Source organism: Polyodon spathula, chromosome 35 (genome assembly GCF_017654505.1).
Source record: "Polyodon spathula isolate WHYD16114869_AA chromosome 35, ASM1765450v1, whole genome shotgun sequence".
Classification (NCBI taxonomy): Eukaryota; Metazoa; Chordata; class Actinopteri; order Acipenseriformes; family Polyodontidae; genus Polyodon; species Polyodon spathula.
The window spans coordinates 1,594,897-1,612,960 of record NC_054568.1 but is presented as its reverse complement, the minus strand read 5'-3'; the positions used below and the strand labels follow the sequence as shown (position 1 = coordinate 1,612,960).

Genomic DNA, 18,064 nt, shown 5'->3' with positions numbered 1-18,064 from the left:
CCTGACACTGCCAGCTGCAAACAGTCACCTTTTCACACACACACACACACACACGAACACACACACACACACACACACACACACACACACACACACTGCGTTCCTCTCTCTTTTTAGACATTAAAAACAAACGTTACCCACGCCTTCATCAGTGTTACTGAAACTAAACTGATTGAAGCAGACCAGCGTTTGGGCCCTAGTGCTTCATCAGTGTTACTGAAACTAAACTGAGTCAAGCAGAGCAGCGTTTGGGCCCTAGTGCTTCATCAGTGTTACTGAAACTAAACTGAGTCAAGCAGAGCAGCGTTTGGGCCCTAGTGCTTCATCAGCGTTACTGAAACTAAACTGAGTCAAGCAGAGCAGCGTTTGGGCTCTAGTGCTTCATCAGTGTTACTGAAACTAAACTGAGTCAAGCAGAGCAGCGTTTGGGCTCTAGTGCTTCATCAGTGTTACTGAAACTAAACTGAGTCAAGCAGAGCAGCGTTTGGGCTCTAGTGCCTTCATCAGTGTTATTGAAACTAAACTGAGTCAAGCAGAGCAGCGTTTGGGCTCTAGTGCTTCATCAGCGTTACTGAAACTAAACTGAGTCAAGCAGAGCAGCGTTTGGGCTCTAGTGCTTCATCAGCGTTACTGAAACTAAACTGAGTCAAGCAGAGCAGCGTTTGGGCTCTAGTGCTTCATCAGCGTTACTGAAACTACCAGCGTAAACAGTTGCTTAATGCTTGTTTATTTTCTAGTTGTTTCTAAGTGTCTGGTGGCTCCCTCTGATCAGGTTCAAAGTGCATTCCATTCTTCCGCACTCTCTTGCTGTAACAGTTGCACAATGAGTGCAAGAAAAAGTACACCCTCAACTTAATAAGAGGCAGCCACTGTACACTTAGGGCACTGTCACACCTACTTCATTTCAGCTGATCTAATTGAGATCAGTCGATTGAATGGGACCTTATCAAGCAAAAATCATCCCATAGGAATGAGCCAGTAGGCACCCACTAGCCTACTAACCCCTAAATCTACCCCCTACCCCTAACCCTAATGTCTACAACTAGCCTAATCTCTACCCCTAAACCTAACTGTGTTACTATTAAAGTCATTTTTACTATTATTTCAACACTGCTTCTTTAGCGCCCTCTAGTGGCCACTACATCCGATGTCCATTAAAGTGCTTGATCCGGACAGACTCTAGCTGTTGGCAGGTTAGTAGGTGCCTACTGGCCCATTCCTATGGGATGATTTTTGCTTGATAATGTCCCATTGAATCGACTGATCTCAATCAGATCGGAGTTTGTTTGATCCTCTGATGCGGATTGAAGTGCGGTTCATTTCGCTTGAGGTTCTGTGTGAATCCTCTGAGAACTACACCATCGCACCAGGATGCGAATCCAAACTAGTGAGCCGAGATCACTTGGAAACGAACCGTTCCCAACAGCAAGGCAAATTGTGGAAGTGATGTACTTCAGCAGGGCTTGTCAAAACACAATACAGTGACAGACACACACAGACAAGAACGCCATAACTTCACATCTACACAGCACATCACAAACACATAAAAACCATGGGCTGATTTATAAACTGGTGCAGCCCGGGCTAGGCAATGAAATGACGTTAATAATTAATACCAGTGTTTGAGATTTACCACTGAAACATGCGTGTTCTTTAAACATATAGCAAAACTGTCACAAAAAAAACCAACAGGAACAATCATTCTAATTATAATAATATACACTCACAGGGAAAACAGTATGTGAGACAAAGTGCCACACTGCTCAATCTACAGCGTGTCGACACCTGAGCTTAGTAATCCAGCTCCAAGCCATTATTATTATTATTATTATTATTATTATTATTATTATTCCTATTCTGGTAACACGTTATATTAGGTTGCTGCTTATTAATGTTTATTGATGTATAATAGGTGCTTAATAACTATGTTATAGATTATTAATAAAGCATTATAGATAATTTATAATCATGCAATAGCCATTCAGAACTGGGCAGATACATGGCAAATGACATTTAATAGAGAAAAGTGTAAGGTACTGCACGCAGGAAATAAAAATGTACATTATAAATATCATATGGGAGATATTGAAATTGGAGAAGGAATCTATGAAAAAGACCTAGGAGTTTTTGTTGACTCAGAAATGTCTTCATCTAGACAATGTGGGGAAGCTATAAAAAAGGCTAACAAGATACTCGGATACATTGTGAAAAGTGTTGAATTTAAATCAAGGGAAGTAATGTTAAAACTGTACAATGCACTTGTAAGACCTCATCTTGAATATTGTGTTCAGTTCTGGTCACCTCGCTATAAAAAAGATATTGCTGCTCTAGAAAGAGTGCAAAGAAGAGCGACCAGAATTATTCTGGGCTTAAAAGGCATGTCATATGCAGACAGGCTAAAAGAATTGAATCTGTTCAGTCTTGAACAAAGAAGACTACGTGGCGACCTAATTCAAGCATTCAAAATTCTAAAAGGTATTGACAGTGTCGACCCAAGGGACTTTTTCAGCCTGAAAAAAGAAACAAGGACCAGGGGTCACAAATGGAGTTTAGAAAAAGGGGCATTCAGAACAGAAAATAGGAGACACTTTTTTACACAGAGAATTGTGAGGGTCTGGAATCAACTCCCCAGTAATGTTGTTGAAGCTGACACCCTGGGATCCTTCAAGAAGCTGCTTGATGAGATTTTGGGATCAATAAGCTACTAACAACCAAACGAGCAAGATGGGCCGAATGGCCTCCTCTCGTTTGTAAACTTTCTTATGTTCTTATGTTCTTATAGATGGAATTTCAGTTTTATAATTCTGTCTATGGCAATTGCATGGTTATAAACCACCTATAATGCTTTATTAATACTCTATAACATAGTTATTAAGCATCTATTATATATTTATAAAACATTTATACAATATTAATAAGCAGCATCTTAATATAAAGTGTTACCGTTATTCTCATCTATATTTGACTTTTCTTGAAACGTCTTCTAAACACCAGCCTCAATGCCTGCCCTATTCGGCAATGAATTGATGTTGTAATCACCAAACAAACTAAAAGAAACCGGACAACACATCACGCAGCCTATAATGTGATGGAAAAGCAGAGAGAACATTGGCTCTAGCAGTCAGCAAGAGAGCAAAGCGCGTTTGGGAAGTGCAGGGAACCAGGTGTGAAAGTGCCCTTAGAAACTAATTCTAATTCAGTAAATCTAAAAAAAAAAGAAAACCTGTCATGAATGCACTCATTCTGTTTCTATAGAAGCAGCTGTGGTTGAAAAGTGTCATTGAGACTCTGAGTGTGAGAGCTACACTCTCAGCTGCATTGTAAGTGTAGCTGCTGGGTTCCAATGGGGATGTGGTTTATAATATCAGTCTGTTCAGACTCTCCTGGTAATAATAACCTGTAAGATGAGGCTTTTGGTAACACGTCTCTGAGAGCAGGAAGAGACTCAACATGATGTCATTGCAGTTGTCTCAGAGGAGGGGTAGCATGGCAATGCTTCTTCAGTTGGAGTCTGCAAACACAGCCTGACTCAGTATTCAAACGAGTGACACGCGCCTCTTCATTTATGGCACTTAGACGTTTTTGTATTACTTGTTTGTTTGTTTTACGAAGTATGTGAGAGACTTTTTTTGTATTTGTGTGTTTCTGTCTTCAAGGCGTGTTGCACCCTATGGAGTTATACCTGCCAAGTGTAGTACACACTTGTGGTTGATGTAAAATGCCCGACTGATTAGGCAACGTTGAAGCAGGCGTATGACAGTTCAAAATGAAATTAGCTGAAGAATGTCATTACCAGGCTTCATCAGAACTGAATAAGCAGTTCTCTTCATATGCTTGCATGACCACACTACAACATGGTGTCTATAAAAAGTTATCTAGTGCGCTGGCATTGCCTGCTGTATGCTGGGCAGAGCTTTGCTGTACTGTGTTGTACACAGGACAATGTTGGCGGGACCACACTATATAACACTAATATAAAACCCTGTACAGAACTACAGCGGCTACCCACCATGGTGTCTATATAATCCAGTTGTGCTGGCCATGCCTGCTGTGTGCTGTATCTGTGTGTGACAACGCTGTGCACGCTGCTAGATCTAGTGTATTATATCTGTGTGTGACAGTGCTGTGCACCCTGCTAGATCTACAGTGTATTATATCTGTGTGTGACAGTGCTGTGCACCCTGCTAGATATACAGTGTATTATATCTGTGTGTGACAACGCTGTGCACCCTGCTAGATCTACAGTGTATTATATCTGTGTGTGACAGTGCTGTGTACTCTGCTAGATCTACAGTGTATTATATCTGTGTGTGACAGTGCTGTGCACCCTGCTAGATCTACAGTGTATTATATCTGTGTGTGACAGTGCTGTGCACCCTGCTAGATCTACAGTGTATTATATCTGTGTGTGACAGTGCTGTGCACCCTGCTAGATCTACAGTGTATTATATCTGTGTGTGACAGTGCTGTGCACCCTGCTAGATCTACAGTGTATTATATCTGTGTGTGACAGTGCTGTCCACCCTGCTAGATCTACAGTGTATTATATCTGTGTGTGACAGTGCTGTACACCCTGCTAGATCTACAGTGTATTATATCTGTGTGTGACAGTGCTGTGCACCCTGCTAGATCTACAGTGTATTCAGTTACATTGGAAGGAGTTGGCTGGTATTTCCAGACTGTGTTTAATGAGGACACAGAGGTGTGGTTCCTGAGGCGTTTATATGTCGCTGTCTTGTCGACTCTGATGATATATGGCTCACACCTTCACATCTACAAAACATCAACACGACCTACCAACCCCGCAAACATGACACCATTGCCGGGGATTGTGGGATAGCGTGTATCGGATCTCCTGTGAGAGAGTGTCTGTCTGGGGAGAGCGCGCGCACACACACTGAGACACACTCACATTGAAATACACACACTGAGACACACTCACATTGAGACACACTCACACTGAGACACACTCACATTGAGACACACACACAGAGACATGCACAGTCACACTGTGACACACACACGCACACTGACACACCGATACACTAAGACACAGTGTGTGTGTGTGTTGCTGTTTAGAATCATAAAGGGTAACACAGTAACATAATCCGAGTCCCTCAGCAGCCAGTTCCTTCAGCGCAGTGTGATACCAGAGGCCATGTCTGTAACATGAAAAGGCATGCTTGCTATATAATGTGTTTCATTCTACACTGCACAAGTGAGACCTCTGCAGTGAATGGAAGTATGTTACGGGTAAAATACTCTGTTAGTGTAGAATTGGACCTGCTGATAATAAAACTGATTCTGCTGTGGCTGTTGGGTTCTTAAAACAGTATATATATTAGATCTGATCGCGCCCTAAATAATAATCAATATATATATATATATATATATATATAATATATATATTATATATGTGTGTGTGTGTGTGTGTTGTGGGTGTATATATATATATATATATATATATATATATTATATATATATGTGTGTGTGTGTGTGTGTGTGGTGTGTGTGTGGTGTGTGTATATATATATATATATATATATATATATATATATATGCATTTAATATAATATTAATAATAATAATAATAATAATAATAATAATAATAATAATAATAATAATAATAAGCTACGAATTTTGCTTTATCGCATTAGACTCGCACCTGGCCTTGCTCTTGCAATCAAACATGCTCATAGATCTATTAGTCGGGTCTTGGGGGTGTTTTGGGGGAGCCCTTTGATAATCGTCCAGATATCAAGGTGTTCAGAAGTTATAAGAGTCAGAAACAAACAAATGCTTGAATACACTGGGATGGACAAATGACTCCCATTGCACAGCAGTTTGATCCATTCCGTTACTATGAATGTACTCAGACACACCTGAGTGTGTTACCTGTACACACTGTGGCTAATCGAGCTGGTATAGTGAAAACCTGGAGCGCATGAAACTGGCATGCATCCTTATTTCTATCCCTGATACAGTTTATGAAATAAAAACTACCCTGAAGAGGTAAGGCAGAGCCATGTTAAAATAATCGAGTCAGTGTCAAACGTGGTGTAACTGAAGTGATATTTAGTATTTTATGCTTTACTAGTTCCCTGGCGGGTCCGGGCCCTGCAGCGAGACTCAGAGACGCGCACACTTCGGATATGAATCACCCCAGTGTGACAAGCCCACTGTGAACCCGGGTCACACGCACACCGCTGCAGCTCGCCGCGGCCCCGCCGGCGTCAGAGGCTCTTTCACGGGGCTGCTTTTCATTTGTTTCCGCGCAGTACTGACAGTCGATCCAGCGGCTCTGCCCGGTCTCGGTTCTCAGAGCCGTGCCGCTGCCTGCCCCGCCCGACAGGTGTGTGAGTGCGCACAAAATTGGTCAAAGGGACCTGCCGTTCATGTCAAATTTGTTGGCGGTTGGGGTGCGATTTTTTAAGACCAAAATAAGATAACGATTTACCATTATCGTTGTCCTCAAATAATAACGTTATTTCATTCACCTTTACAAAAAACACGAATAACGGTTAACAAACACGTGACCCGCCGATTTACGCTCCACAGGACTTCTGTGCTTCACTCAGCTCCAACAGAAACGATGCAGACTGGTTTGGCATTCTTATATATATTCATAAAAATAAAAACATAAACTAATTGGCTGCAACTATGTCACAGTAAAATGGCATGAACGAAAGGCAGAGAAAGAAAAATAAACACATATTTTTCACAATTGTTCTTGCGTTGAGGAGGGGAAGAATATTAGCATTGCGCAGTGCACTGCCAGCCGCAGGTGAAGCACTGAGAATGCTTCCTCAGAATCAGCCCTGCAGTCTTTCAGAAGCACATTGTTTTGTTGGAAATCTGCACATTTGAGACTAGTGTAGCTAACGGAAGTACAAAACAGGTGAGATTAATGGAATTATTTTGTGAGCTACGATTACTTAGTGTTAAGCAGATTAGACAGTAAATTATAAATTTGATTGGGCTCCACTCTGCACTCTCGCCTCTACCCCCTCTCCTCTCTCTTCTTCCCCTCCCTTCTGCCCTCGCCCCTCTCTCCTCTCCCCTTCTCTCCCCTGTCTCCTTTCCACCTCCCTTCCCCTGCCCTCTCTCCTCTCCCCTCCTCTCTCTCCTCTCCCCCTTCTCTCCCCTGTATCCTCTCTCCCTCTCTTCCTCTCTGCTCTCTCCTTTCCATCCTCTCGCCCCTCTCTCCTCTACCTCTCCTCTCGCCCTCTCTCATCTCTCCTCTCCCCCTCCCCTCTCCCTCTCCCCCTATCACAGTGATTAAGCTCTGTCAGCACATCTGGCCTCATCAATAATTCAGCGCCCTTTTAAACGGCAGTTTGTTGCCGCTATCGACCGGACTCGCCTGTAATTAATACTTTAAGTAAATTTGTTTTTAAGAGCGGTGCTTTGAAGTGTCGGGTTCTGAGTACTCTGTAAAAACACTGGCGAGGTGTTGGGGTTGTTTAGCGAGGGGGAGAGGGGGGGGGTAGCTTACAGTGAAAGCGAGGTGTACAAACCAGTCAAGGGACTCACATTAATACCAACACTGAGTCTTAGTTTAGCTGATTTAATTAAAATGTGAACGCACAGAGTGACCAGTCCACATTTTATTTGCATTTTTCTTGAATGTTTTAGTTAGTGCTGTGCAGTTTACCAGAGGGCTTGTTTAAAGGCAAGGGGTTGGTTGTGCAGTTTACAGCAAACGTGGGAGTCTGTGTGTGTCTCTGTGTCTGTGTGTGTGTGTGTGTGTGTGTGTGTGTGTGTGTGTGTGTGTGTGTGTGTGTGTGTGTGTGTGTGTGTCTGTGTGTCCGTGTGTGTGTCCGTGTGTGTGTGTATGTCTGCGTGTGTCCGTGTGTGTGTCTGTGTGTGTGTCTGTGTGTGTTTCAGTGTCATTGCAGAGATATTGAAATCAGATCCGTTGACTCGATGCTGTAAATCAATCCTCTCTTCCAAACTCCCCGTGTTTGAAAATAAACCTGCTCTCTGTATAGATCTGCTATCAGAGGGCTGGATTAGAGGAGATCTGAAGCTAACAGTGCGTTGGATAGTTTTCAAACCCCCCTTAGAGAACAGCTCCACAGTAAAGTACAGTAAAGTGTAATAAACCATAGTGAAAGCACATGAAAGCACAGGCAAGCACTGTAAAGCACAGAGAGGCATGGCAATACATATTCAAAAACAAACCAAGGTAAACTAACCCTTACAAAGTGCCCCACAGTAAAAGCACAGAGCAGTGTAATGAAGCACAGTGACAGCCTGGGGAGGGTGAGGGGTTATCAACGAGGTGACGTGGGATTGGAACAGAGAGATTCTGTGTGGGATTGGAACAGAGAGATTCTGTGGGTTCTGGGATTGGAACAGAGAGATTCTGTGTGGGATTGGAACAGAGAGATTCTGTGTGGGATTGGAACAGAGAGATTCTGTGTGGGACTGGAACAGAGAGATTCTGTGTGAGATTGGAACAGAGAGATTCTGTGTGGGATTGGAACAGAGAGATTCTGTGTGGGATTGGAACAGAGAGATTCTGTGTGGGACTGGAACAGAGAGATTCTGTGTGGGATTGGAACAGAGAGATTCTGTGTGGGATTGGAACAGAGAGATTCTGTGTGGGATTGGAACAGAGAGATTCTGTGTGGGACTGGAACAGAGAGATTCTGTGTGGGATTGGAACAGAGAGATTCTGTGTGGGATTGGAACAGAGAGATTCTGTGTAGGATTGGAACAGAGAGATTCTGTGGGTTCTGGGATTGGAACAGAGAGATTCTGTGTGGGATTGGAACAGAGAGATTCTGTGTGGGATTGGAACAGAGAGATTCTGTGTGGGATTGGAACAGAGAGATTCTGTGTGGGACTGGAACAGAGAGATTCTGTGTGGGATTGGAACAGAGAGATTCTGTGTGGGATTGGAACAGAGAGATTCTGTGTAGGATTGGAACAGAGAGATTCTGTGGGTTCTGGGATTGGAACAGAGAGATTCTGTGTGGGATTGGAACAGAGAGATTCTGTGTGGGATTGGAACAGAGAGATTCTGTGGGTTCTGGGATTGGAACAGAGAGATTCTGTGGGTTCTGGGATTGGAACAGAGAGATTCTGTGGATTCTGGGATTGGAACAGAGAGATTCTGTGTGGGATTGGAACAGAGATTCTGGGTTTGGAACAGAGAGATTCGCCCCTCATTGTGTCGATGAAATACTAAAAGAAACACAAATTCAATGATAATCGCTTCAACTAAGAGGCTTCAAAAAAGACATCTAGTGGAAACGTTTGCCATTGAATTTGAGTTCATTTTAGTGTTTCTCAATTCAGCACTATTGGGAGTGTAGTAGATACGGAGGGATTGAGTGAATTCCAGATTCCAGAATGAGATCTGGGAAAAACCCAATAGCATTCCTTGGCGTTGAATGTGCTGTGCATCTCTCCACACCTGTGCTGTCTTCTCAGGCTGACCTGTCTGCTCACCTGCTTCTTTAGGAGGCAGAAATCTGTCACGAATATTCCTGTGAGAGAGGGAGAGAGATTGAATTTCAGGAGCGAGAGGAAAGAGGATTTATATCCCCCCCAAGGGGTAACACTACACAGCTAACACCCCCTCCCTCTTCCATATCCCCCCTGCCCTGCCCTGCTGTGTCAGTATTGGAATTGCTTGTGTAGAGAAGATCAACTATCAGTCTACTAAAGACAGCATCATTGTTTCTTGCTTTGTTTCTTCGTTGTTTTGACATTATTGAAGCGCCCCATGGTGTTCAAAAGCTTCCCTTTGCATGTCCAGCTCCACACTCCGTCCAGTATCTCTTTGCATGTCCAGCTCCACACTTCGTCCAGTATCTCTTTGCATGTCCAGCTCCACACTCCGTCCAGTATCTCTTTGCATGTCCAGCTCCACACTCCGTCCAGTATCTCTTTGCATGTCCAGCTCCACACTCCGTCCAGTATCTCTTTGCATGTCCAGCTCCACACTCCGTCCAGTATCTCTTTGCATGTCCAGCTCCACACTCCGTCCAGTATCTCTTTGCATGTCCAGCTCCACACTTCGTCCAGTATCTCTTTGCATGTCCAGCTCCACACTCCGTCCAGTATCTCTTTGCATGTCCAGCTCCACACTCCGTCCAGTATCTCTTTGCATGTCCAGCTCCACACTCCGTCCAGTATCTCTTTGCATGTCCAGCTCCACACTCCCTCCAGTATCTCTTTGCATGTCCTCTCCACACTCCCTCCAGTACCTCTTTGCATGTCCAGCTCCACACTCCGTCCAGTATCTCTTTGCATGTCCAGCTCCACACTCCCTCTAGTATCTCTTTGCATGTCCAGCTCCACACTCCATCCAGTATCTCTTTGCATGTCCTGCTCCACACTCCCTCCAGTATCTCTTTGCATGTCCTGCTCCACACTCCCTCATTTTTCTCTGCATGTCCTCCTCATCCCTCCAGTATCTTTCTATGTCCTCCACACTCCCTCCAGTTTCTGCAATGCTCTCACAATGTTGCGCAAAGTACAAACCATCCTGTATATATATATATATATATATTATATATATATATATAGACACACACACACACTGATGTACTTATCTATACATAAACACACAGATCGGTGTTCATCGCTTCTCAATTGAACTGAAGCTGTTTCAATTCGACGTGGCTTTCTTTATTTTATGAGCGGCTGGTTTCACACCCTCTGATTATCACTAGTCTTGGACTCACTAATGTTATTGTGAGTAAGATAATCCAAGCCTAGTATTCATCAGGACTATCAAGCTAGCCAGATGTGTCTGCTATATTCAGTTGATGAAGGACTGGACAGAGTATTGCTTTCTCACATCTTTCACCTTGTTGCTATTCCCTATCCCAGGGCTGTAAGAGATATCTCTCGATTCTGTGCGGCTCTGAGCTCCCTAGCGCCCCATTCACTCCAGACTCCTGTTGGGTTTGGTAAGACTAGACAGGCCAGGCTTTGGTAGAAGCGAGTGCAGAGGCTGTAAATAAACTGAAGATGTGTTTACACTGGCACAAGCGTGTCTCTTCTTTCTCTCTTCAGCTGTTTATTGAAGTCAGTAAAACTTGTTCTATGGTCCTTGTTTTTTCCTCTGATTAGTAATGTATATGAATCGACATTCAGTTGGACATCTCTGCGCTATGCTAAGTTTACCCTGGTGCTTTTCCCAAGGTTATCCTGCACCAATCAAACTGTGATTAAATATTTCTTATTCTATAATGTTCTACACATGCTGGTTATCAGCTTTCCTATATGGATAGTTTACTTTTTTTTTTGCATGCTTTACCATAACTCTGTGCTTTGCAATGATTGCTCCTCCCCTGCACACTTCACAAGAATCAGGGCAGTGGTGGAGATCAACCTCTAACTCAACCTTTCAAAACCACCAGGATTTTTATTACAAAACTAAGGAATTTTTCAAGCTCTTTCAGATATTTGATACACTTTTTTTTTTTTTTTTTTTAAACTGATTCAAAGTGAAATTTGACCCAATAATGTAAAGACAGTTACAGTGCTTGTAGTCCCCCCCTCCCCCCACTCTCCCCCACAGTGTCTGGAAATCAAGTATTTCACTTGTTCAAACAAAGTGAGTGATGACAGCAGGGAGCTGGGATAGGAGGAGCCGGACACAGGAGCAGCCTGATCGTCCAATCAGGGAGAAGCTTTAAAGTCCAATCAGAGCCAGCAGTCTACGTTTAGCTTTTCAACTACTGGTCCCTTGGGCCACTGAGCTAGTGTTTTTACTGGCCCGGCCCAATATATATTATTTATATATTTTACATCATGATGGCTTTATTTTCACTGTGTTTCTAACTGCAGGGTAAACGAAGGCAGCCCACGTCTCTCAAAAGAAAATGGCTAAGCAAAGCCTTCATCCATTTAGTATGCACTCATTTATGGGCTGATCAACAAATGGAAATACTATTAAGATTTCAAATTGTATGGATACAAATGATACTCATTTTTTCACAAAGAACCCTGCAACCAAGCTGTTACGATGTGGTCACAGCAACGCTAAAACTGAATTATAATTGGTTTGTAAATTAGTTTTTGCAGCTTTTTGGCACACTGGTCCATTTTCCTCGATTCATGAACCGGAAGCCATGTGCACTGTACTCATAATTACAGGCCAAAATGCGATCTCTGCCGGCCCAGTCATGTTCTTAACACAGAATCTCTGGAACCCTTTTAGACCCAGCTTTGCAAATCAGTTCCTCGGAGCCTGGCTCTTGTTGGGAGATTTTCTTATGTTCTATAGTGGAGGCAGTCACATGTGCATGAATACATACATACATCACAGTTGACTTGTTTCTGCAGAACCACGGGGGGGTTAAGGACAGCCTGGTTGACTCAGTTTTTCAAGTCTTTTACAGATGAACAAAATCCAGAATTTAATCCCGGCTTCTTGCATCAATAAATTCTATTTTGTTGGAGCTCTGAACTCTTTGAAATGACGACACTGCAGCTTCAGCGCAGCAGCAATGTTCAGCAGACAGGTATTACTGATCATCACTGGTGTAAAAAGACCAGGGGCTGTCAGATGAGAATTTCACCTGCAAGGGACGCCCAAAAATGAAATATTCCCATGGAAGCTGTTTCTTCCTTTACAGGAACTACTCTAGGGGTGTACGTGCAGAACCTGTCTGTTGGCTCATTCTTATTTTCCTGGGTGTATCGAATACCGTGCTGGCCCGCTTTTGCAGTTTTGCTTATTTTAACATCTTTCCGTTTTCTAATGCCAGTTCCACCTTGTGAGGCTAACACACTGAAGTTCTTTAACTGAAACTTTAAAAAAGTGCTTGCGAGACACTGGATTGTATCAGAGACCCTGACAATAAGGGCAGGAGCAGATAGACCAGATACCCCTCTCCAAATACCACAGGGGCTGTTAACAGCAATACACTGCTCTGAATGAAGACAGCACCTTCACAACTTGAGTCCACTTTTTTTAATTAGAAACAAAAAAGCCAAAATCGACAGTTTCAACATTGAAAAACATGTCACTCACAGTATAAAAAAAAAACAAATTCCACTGCAACAGGGCGCTGGTTTTACCAGCATCCTCCCCTCTCTCTAATGGAAACACATCACACTGCCTGCAGCTACCATGAAGGCTGTTGCATGGAAGGCTGAATCCAGACACCACATATCAAATATCAAACTAGTGATAAAAATCTACACTTCCTGCTTCAAAAATAAAGCACCTTTATGACTCCTCTCGTCCTACCTCCCAAACATTCCCTCCAATAAAACAGATTAATAACCTCTGTGACAGCAGTGCCTCTGCGCACAGGAAAAAACAATCCACAAACAGTCGCTGTTATAGAGGTATTGAGTAGAGTTTCGTTTTTATTTTGCTGTTGTACAAAATTGAACAATAAAAAACAAGCAATCACTCACAGGTATTGAGCTTAAAAAAATGTACTCAGGCGAATTCATCCCAGACACGCGGGCATTCTGCTGCATAGCAGTTTGAGACACTATCCAGGAACCCTTTCTATTGCTGGGAATAACCAGAGGGGGGGTGTGTGTGTGCACAATGGGTCTGTGATGATCACAAACCAGACAGACAGTATGGATTAACTGGGATCCCCTATGCTAGTACAGCCTGTGTTGTAGGATATCTGCATTTTCCCCTCACAAACACTGCCTCTGTCAAGGGGTGAGACACTCATTCAATACAGGACTGGGTTTCTCAAACACTTAACACACACAGGTCTGAGTGCTGTCTGGAGCAGTGTCGTGTCCAATGATTGCAGATTTGAGTGCTTTGTGATGTGATCAATAAAATTTAGTGCCCTTTTCTGCAGTTGGCACACGCTCTATAGAACGTGTTGTGTGAACGCACAGCCCCCAGGGTTAGGGACCAGGAGGAAAGCTGAAACAGACTCGCTGAAAGCAGAGATTTCAAAACGTGTAATAAATCAGGGCTCACACAGCTCTGGCAACCGGAGAACGGAGCACAGGGTCTATTCCCAAAGAATAAAAAAAAAAACGCTTAATGTTAACTAACAGGAAACAACTACATCCATATTGGGGGTTTTAAAATGGAGCTAGAAGGGTAGAGCAGCACAAAACGATCTCTCAGACTGCGCGTCCTCCCCACACCCAGGACAGGGGCGATGCTGTCGTCTGTGCTGCCACTCCAATTGAAACAGCTGCTTCCATGTGTGTGTGTGTGTGTGTGTGGACTGCTGCGCTCCACAAAGCTGTACCCCCTTAACACCCACTGCTGCTCCCCAACACAAACACATTAAAATAGTGAGTGGCGATCAGGTGGTTTGTACTGTTGAGAAAGTGAGTCTCTGTGGAGAGCAGCGGACGGGAGCAGCTGTTTCAACAGTGAATTCCTCCAATCAGCTCTACAGTCCCTCAGCTGGGAGTCAGCATGCAGGTTATATGAGAGAGCTCAGTCTGAATCAGGGATAGAAACTAACACAGGGATGGAAGAAAGAATCCCATTGCATAACAGTTTGATCCCCTCCTGGTTTTACTGGGAGTGGAGCTAATCAAGTTGGTAGTAGAACCAAGGTCCTATTGGAAGTGACTCTGCAGCAGCAGTTTTGATGCACAGTTCAACCCCTAGTCTTAGATAAAAGCATCTGCTAAATGACTAATTAATAATACAAAACTGCTCTGCAATAGGAATCGGATTTCCATTGCTGTAACCCTGCAGGTTTGTGCTGCTGCAAGCCTGGCTGTGCGAGAGGGGGAAGGGGGTGCGTGTGTGTGTGTGTGTGTGTGTGTGTGTGTCGGGTGGGTGGCGTGTTATTTCCCTGTGATGAGCGGGTTCCTCAGCACCACGATGACCGAGTCTCCTCTCAGGAACATCTTTGAGATGTAGCGGTCCTTGTTGACAGGCTTGGATTTCTTCTTGCCCTTCCCGCTCTTGGGCACCTCGGTCCACATCTCTTTCACATTCTCCAGGACCATGTTGCAGTGCCTGCAGGGGCCGGCAGAGGGAGACAGTGAGCACACAACACCACCGCTCAGCTCTTCAAGTTCTTACATTACACAGCTATTGAATGAAGGTGCTCTTCGGTTCAAGTTGTCTGCTTTTGGACAGCAGGGTGAGCAATGCACTCAAAAACAACTCAGGGATTGAAATAAACTACCATTGCATTGTGGTTTGATCCATTCCTGGTTTCACTAGGAGTTTACTAAGACACACCTGATCTTGATAATTACACATTGGTGTTAAATGAGCTCATAGTAAAACCTGGAGTGAGTAAGGGCCACGCAGCAGGAGTCTTATTTCTACCCCTGCATTACCACCACCTCTGCAGCTTCCAGGTATGAAATGTCTTGTTTTCCTGTGCTTCTAAAAACAGCTCTTCAGTTCTAGTGGTTACGGTTTATTTTAATGTTACATAAGAACTGAATTATACCATTAAATTTATTGAAACAAATTTAAAAGGAGATACAAAATTGAGTCAAACTCAAATTAAAATTAAATTTTAAAAAAAAAAAAAAAAAAAAAATGCAGTTTTGATTGTAAAACAGGAAAACTAAAACAGTAAAGCTATTCTGTAAAAATACATTTTCAATCTTGAATTAAAAACAGTTAAGAGTCCCAGCATCCCTGACAGAGAAGGTAGAGCATTCCAGAATGCAGGAGCTGCACCGCCCCCCCCAGAATGCAGGAGCTGCACCGCCCCCCAGAATGCAGGAGCTGCACCGCCCCCCCAGGAGCTGCACCGCCCCCCCCAGAATGCAGGAGCTGCACCAGGTGATCTGGGAGCGTGGTTCATTACAAAGAGGGTTTCAACAGCGAGAGAAACTGACCAACGCAGAGAGAGCGCACGAGAGAGGAGAGACCGCGCTAGCGCCCCCTACCTGTCGAAGGCCTTGACACGCCCCAGCAGTTTCTTGTTGTTGCGGCAGTTGATGAGGACCTGCGTGTTGTTCTTGACGGACTGCGTGAGCACAGACAGCGGGCCTGTGTTGAACTCCTCCTCCTCACGCTTCTGCAGCTCCTCTGGGTTCATCTCAGACTTGGGCTTGTTGAGGAGACTCCTGAAATACACAGAGAGAGACAGAGAGGGTCATCTCAGACTGGGGCTTGTTGAGGAGACTCCTGAAATACACATCTCAGACTGGGGCTTGTTGAGGAGACTCCTGAAATACACAGAGAGAGGTCATCTCAGACTGGGGCTTGTTGAGGAGACTCCTGAAATACACAGAGAGAGACAGAGAGGGTCATCTCAGACTGGGGCTTGTTGAGGAGACTCCTGAAATACACAGAGAGAGACAGAGAGGGTCATCTCAGACTGGGGCTTGCTCAGGAGACTCCTGAAATACAGAGAGAGGGGTCATCTCAGACTGGGGCTTGCTCAGGAGACTCCTGAAAGAAAACGAGAGATTGGGGCTTGACACACACACACACTGAGAGGCTTGGCCTGCTGGACTGGCTGGTTTGATTTGCAGCCGATAAAACACTGTGGGAGGAAGCGGACAAGTCATTTTGGATCAACTCGGGAATCTTTTTAGAACCAGTACATTAAACAGAAACGTCTTTTGAACAACACCAACAAAAATTATTCCATAACTACATTAGGCTACTATAAAAAACGTATTGTGTGCTGCTGTTTGTTACCCTGTTGCAATCTGAATCGCGTTGGTACCCTGCACAGAACAATGCATTTTACACGGCGGGGTAATTGTGGAGAACCGCAGCTTGCTTGTTTTAGTACAGTACTCCAGACACATTGAGTAAAACGCAGCGTGTATTTAGAAATGAGCAGGGCTCCTGATACCCACGAATCGGCGCCGACTCACTGAACACGCTCTCTATTCACCAGGACTTTGTACCTTCAGTACCGGGAGCGCATTGCATCGAGCAGCGTTGTATTCTGCAAGAGCCTCGCATGTATTTGCATGTACTGAGCTGGGTCACTACAGTGGAAAGCGCCTGGCAACCGGCTCGGCCTACACCACTGGGAGCTTGTTTTCAATGGTTAGTAACACGGATCTCTAAATCCACGCATGTTCAGTTCACTTTGAATATTACAAATGCAATGAAGCAGCTGCGAAGTTAAACCCGGCGTTTATCAACGAAGCGAGGTTTACAAACCCGGACAAAAAAAAAAAAACCCGCAACAGCGACGCATCACAAAGAGAGCCTGTCCGAGACAGTACCGACGCCCCCTGAACCCAGAGGTCTCCAACAGAAACCGGGTATACTCACATCTCTGCTGGTCTGCGATGCTAATTGTGTTTTAAAGTAATTTTTTTCAGTTATCCGTGGATCCCCGAGCTGTCTCTCTTATAGCAGCGAGAACATGCGGGCCGGCGCCAAGCAATGCTTCCGGAGCGCAACGCAAACAGGGCGGCACTTCCGACGCCCTTTTCTTCAGCTTGTCAAGCCTCCCGGTTTCACCGTGACAGTCCGGATATCTGTTAGCTCCGGTTATATCTCAAATGAAGCCAGGAGCAGGGCGTACGGATATTTAAATAACAACACTTAATAAACCGCATGCATTTTTACTCTTATTGAACTGTAACATTTGATTAAATCCTCACACCTAGACCTGTTGACAAAGTGGAGAGTGGAGTGTTTCTGTGTGTTTGAAGGCAGGAGAGGGCTAGGAGGAGGAGGGAGGGTAGAGGAGGAAGGAAGGAGGGAAGGGGAGAGTGGTGTGTTTCTGTGTGTTTGAAGGCAGGAGAGGGCTAGGAGGAGGGGGGAGGGTAGAGGAGGAAGGAAGGAGGGAAGGGGAGAGTGGTGTGTTTCTGTGTGTTTGAAGGCAGGAGAGGGCTGAGGAGGAGGGTGGGAGGGTAGAGGAGGAAGGTGGTGTGTTTCTGAAGGGGAGAGTGGTGTGTTTCTGTGTGTTTGAAGGCAGGAGAGGGCTAGGAGGAGGGGGGAGGGTAGAGGAGGAAGGAAGGAGGGAAGGGGAGAGTGGTGTGTTTCTGTGTGTTTGAAGGCAGGAGAGGGCTAGGAGGAGGGGGGAGGGTAGAGGAGGAAGGAAGGAGGGAAGGGGAGTGTGGTGTGTTTCTGTGTGTTTGAAGGCAGGAGTGGGCTAGGAGTGTGTGGATGGGTGTGGCAGTATGGTGTTTCTGTAGGAAGTGTGGTGGG

The 18,064-nt window shown here is 44.5% G+C and overlaps 1 protein-coding gene across 1 annotated transcript; it reads right to left on the bottom strand.

Annotated features, from left to right (window-relative positions):
- Positions 1 to 13,312: 13,312 nt before the first annotated feature.
- On the bottom strand, positions 13,313 to 17,310 carry LOC121303848 (small nuclear ribonucleoprotein Sm D2). Its single transcript, XM_041234675.1, has 3 exons — positions 17,180 to 17,310; positions 15,829 to 16,008; positions 13,313 to 14,935 (listed from the first exon to the last, which is right to left on the bottom strand). Coding segments are annotated over exons 1-3 (357 nt in total). The 5' UTR covers positions 17,182 to 17,310; the 3' UTR covers positions 13,313 to 14,760.
- Positions 17,311 to 18,064: the final 754 nt, after the last annotated feature.

What these genes read in the sequence shown, in the direction of transcription:
- LOC121303848 (XM_041234675.1), bottom strand. An exon ending in CGTGTCAAGGCCTTCGACAG is followed by an intron (nt 14,936 to 15,828) that starts GTAGGGGGCGCT and finishes CGGCCCCTGCAG; the next exon opens with GCACTGCAACATGGTCCTGG.